Here is a 4,134-nt window from a genome sequence, read left to right as displayed (position 1 = left end):
ACAGGTAAACAGGTAAACAGGTGAGCTTACTGCTGTGCATGTGCGTTCTGTCTGGCAGTGACTGAGTCTTCCTCCTGAACTGGACTCCTTTCTCTTTCTCCTCCTTCAGGATCAGTCGGCCCAGATTGGACTTGATCTGGATCAAACAGAACCCAGTCAGAGCTGCAGGTGTTGGACCAGGTTAGCTAAACTAGACTAAAACCAAGTCCATACCTAGGTCCAATACAAAGACATAAACAAGCCTAAGAGCAGGTCCAAACTAACACCAGTCTATAACCAGCCTAAAACCAAGTCTAAAACTAGTCTAACATTAGTCATAAACTAAGTCAAAACCAGAGTAAAACACAGTCTAAAGCAAATTTAAAACAACTCTGAAACAAAGTGCAAAACCAGTTTGAAATCAATCCAATTTAAATTCATACACAAGTTTAATACCAAGTCCAAAACTAGACTAAAACCAGTCTGAAACCAGTTAAAATCTTGGTTCAAAAGCAGTTTAGAACCAGTCTACAACTAAGTCCACAACCAGTTCAAAACCAGTCCAATACCAAGTCATAAACAAGTTTAATACCAAGTGTAAAACCCAGTCCAAATCCAGTCTAAACCAGTCTAAATCCAGTATTAGTCCAGTCCCAGTCCAGTCCTGGACCAGTCAGAACCAGTACACGGTGTAAACTGGTGTCACCTTCTCGAGCTCCTGCTCCTGCAGCGTTTTGGCTTCTTCTGTCAGGTCTTCGAACTCGTCTTCCTCCTGCAGCTTCTTCTTCCTCCACTCGATCTCTGTGAAGGTCATCGGGTCAGTTAAAGCGACGTCGTCGTGTGACATCATCATGTGACATCATCGCGTGACATCACGACCTACCCATGGCGGCCAGCGACGGCGGGCAGGGCCAGTACTCGGTCTCGATCTTGGAGGGCTGGTTGGGGTCTGGAGGCTGCGCTGCTGGGAACATGGCCGACCGGATGACTCCGCTACCTTCCACCTGTTTGCCTCCATCTGCAGGGACGGAAACTTCCAGAACAAAACGGGATAAAGTCATCAGTCAGCAAAAAGAGAACCTGCGACGGACGAACAGCTGCTCACCCTGTTTGTAGATCGGAGGTTTGCGGTAGATGTTGGTCCCGTTATCTGAAACACACAACAACACGTTCTTCACCTTCTTGTTTCACCCTCTGAAGACTGAAGGTGTTTCTGACCCTGATGAACCTTCTCCTCTGTGTTTTCTCAGTTCTTACATTCATGGTTGAATTTTACCTCCACAAATGTTTAAATTCTAACAGTGACCTAAAATCTGCCGCAATTTAATAAAACACATTAAAAAGCCCCATTACTGTCTTAAAACAGTCTAGAACCAGTCTAGAACCAGTCTAGAACCAGTCTAAAACCCGTCTAACACCAGTCTAAAACCAGTCTAGAACCAGTCTAGAACCCGTCTAGAACCAGTCTAAAACCAGTCTAGACCCAGTCTACAACCAGTCTAGAACTGGTTAGGTTAGGATAGGTTAGGTTTAGGTTAAGTTTACGCTATGTTATGTTATGTTAGGTTAGGTTAGGTTCGTAGGTTAGGTTGAATTAGGTTAGAGCTAGGTTTATGTAAGGGTAGGTTAGGTTACGTTAGGTTAAGTTTACGTTATGTTATGTTATGTTATGTTATGTTATGTTAGGTTAAGTTAGGTTAAGTTTAGGCTATATAAGGTTAGGCTAGGTTAAGTTAGGTTAAGTTTAAGTTATGTAAGGCTATGTTAGGTTAGGTTAGGTTAGGTTAGGTTAGGTTGAGTTAGGTTAGAGCTAGGTTTATGTAAGGTTAGGTTAGGTTTAGGTTGGGTTTATGTAAGGTATGGTTCGGTGAGGTTTAAGTTAAGTTTAGGTTAAGTTGGGTTAGGCTAGGTCAGGTTTAGACACCACAGAACCTGGGTGCAGACGCTACCTGGTCGGTGGAAGTGCTGCAGGCTGGTGCTGATCTTGCGTCCAGCGTTCAGCTGCAGCGTGGATCCTCCAGGAGAACCACTCTCACTTTCTGCTCGACGTCCCTTCACCTGAAAACAAAGCGGAGCAGCAGTCAGACGGTTTGGAGAAGAACATGCTGGTTTGATCCGGTCCTTCTATTGTCCAGCCTGTCCAATCATCTGCAGCCTGAAACAGCCGTCACATAAACACAGTGGAGGAGGAAGTAGGACGCACAGCGACCACCATCAGGCAGAAACCTGCTCTGGGTTTTGTCCTGGACTCTGTTTGACCAAATAAACCTGAGATGTAAACAGGATCCATCAGGCAGCAGGTGGCTCCAGGATGTCTCCATGTATGTCTTCACAGAGGTTGGGTCTAGAGCTGGGAAACGCCTTCAAATCTGTTTAATAATGAATCAAAGAACAAGATGTGCTGACAGACATGAAGCTGTGGACTGAAGGTCCAGACAGAGGCTCGCTGTGTTCTCTGAGGCTGCAGGCAAACAGTGAAATGTCACATTTTTAACACCGAGACGAAACAAAGCCGCGATTCAAAGTGAAGAACTTCAGCAGAACCCAAAGAACATCAGTCAAGCTGCTGCTGGTCACAAAGTTCAGGTCGTGACTGATCTCTGTGGGGTCACCAGAGTTCATCTGATGACCGCTGAGTCTGGTGTTTGTCTTCAAGTCCGACCAGCCAGATCCACGCTGTCATTAAACATCAGCTAACTTCAGTGTTCAGAGCTGGAGGAGTGTGTTCATCACCCTGCAGCTCCTCACAGTCAGAAAGAAGACCAAAGACCAGGAAGAAACATCAGCTGCAAAGTTAATGGATCTTCATCACAATCAGGATTTATGCTTCTTACAACGACATGAAGCTGATGGACGGTTGTGTTGATGTTTAAAATGAGGATCAGATCTCATGGTTCAGGTAAACCTGCTGACGGAGACGAGAAGCTTCAAAGCTGAGCTGCTTTTGGCAAACTGTTGTTTCTTCATGAATTCAGTGAGTTTTTTCAAACATGAAGAAGAACTCCTCCAGCAGACTGTTGAGTGAAAGAAGTCAGGAAGCTCTGAACAATAATCGGTATTTTAGTTTTCTGCTGATGGAGGAGTGAAGTTCAAACTAACTGTAGTGATGCAACAGGAGCCCTGAGGATGAAACAGGACGGATTTAAAACATATCTACACTAAAGAAGACGAGCCGGTTTAAAAACCAGCGAGCCTTTGTGGCCGTTCTTACCTCTGGAGACGTGGTGGGAGACGTGGCCGGAGGAGACAGAGAACGCTGCAGAGAAACACAAACAGGAACTCGTTAGTCGGCATCATTTACATCCTTCATCCTGATCGTTTCACTATTCTTATATGTAGCCTGTGTAATGATTCACAGAGCAGATATAATGTGTACCATCCAACCCTGACCCTGAAACCTGATGTGTTCTCTCAGTTTGATCCTTTTTAACTTGTTTTATTGACAAAATTCACTTTATTTTGAGTCCAGAGTTATTTTTTATGTAATCTGTATTTATGTCTAAATTAAACCAATTCACAGGTAATCTATTTAAATACGGGACTTAAAGTGAACTTAACCATCAGATCAGAGGAATTCTGCCAAAGTCAGCTAGCTAGCGTTAGCTCGTAGCAGAGCTAGCTTAGCTGTTTTCATTTTCCTCCATCCTGCTGCTCTCTGTATAAATTAATCCACACTTTACCGTATTTAAATATGTTACTTAGATTTATTAAACCTGATTTAATGATTCTGGGGTCAGAAGCTGCTACTCTGCTAAGCTAACATTAGCTCTAAACAGGTTTAGCTCTGTTTATTTCTATTCATTAGTTAATGCTTCATGTAGTTACGTGGAAACTTCATCACAAAGAATTTCCCTAAAACTGACAGAATTCATCATAAACAACAGCGAGAAACAATAAGTTAGCATGTAGCTTAGCTTAACTAAAGCTAGCTGTGGCTACTTCACTAGCTAGCTAGCTAGCTGCAGCTCTCTTTGATTTTTGGCAGAATGCAGGAAACAACTGGACCAGATTGATTTTTGAATGTTTTTTTGTTTGTATTCGTCTGAACCAGAAGCTTCTAGAAGATGAAGTTCAGACTCAGACTGAAGCAGAAAACATCCAGAGGAGCCGAAAGACGTTCAGCTCCTCACAGGAAGAAGCACAAAACAACCAAAG

At 43.5% G+C, this 4,134-nt stretch overlaps 1 protein-coding gene across 1 annotated transcript in view; it reads right to left on the bottom strand.

Annotated features, from left to right (window-relative positions):
- dmtn (dematin actin binding protein) overlaps window positions 1-4,134 on the bottom strand; it is a 21,901-nt gene that overhangs the window by 12,657 nt on the left and 5,110 nt on the right. The window contains exons 5-10 of the mRNA XM_008305966.1: window positions 3,191-3,240; window positions 1,929-2,037; window positions 1,085-1,129; window positions 863-1,012; window positions 686-780; window positions 31-136 (exon numbers count right to left, since the gene is read on the bottom strand). Coding sequence (XP_008304188.1) covers window positions 31-136; window positions 686-780; window positions 863-1,012; window positions 1,085-1,129; window positions 1,929-2,037; window positions 3,191-3,240 — 555 coding nt within the window. The remainder of the gene's footprint in view (window positions 1-30; window positions 137-685; window positions 781-862; window positions 1,013-1,084; window positions 1,130-1,928; window positions 2,038-3,190; window positions 3,241-4,134) is intronic.

Source organism: Stegastes partitus, unplaced genomic scaffold (genome assembly GCF_000690725.1).
Source record: "Stegastes partitus isolate 25-593 unplaced genomic scaffold, Stegastes_partitus-1.0.2 Scaffold2735, whole genome shotgun sequence".
Lineage (NCBI taxonomy): Eukaryota > Metazoa > Chordata > Actinopteri > Pomacentridae > Stegastes > Stegastes partitus.
Note: the sequence above shows the minus strand (reverse complement) of the source record. Positions and strands in the feature narration are given on the sequence as shown.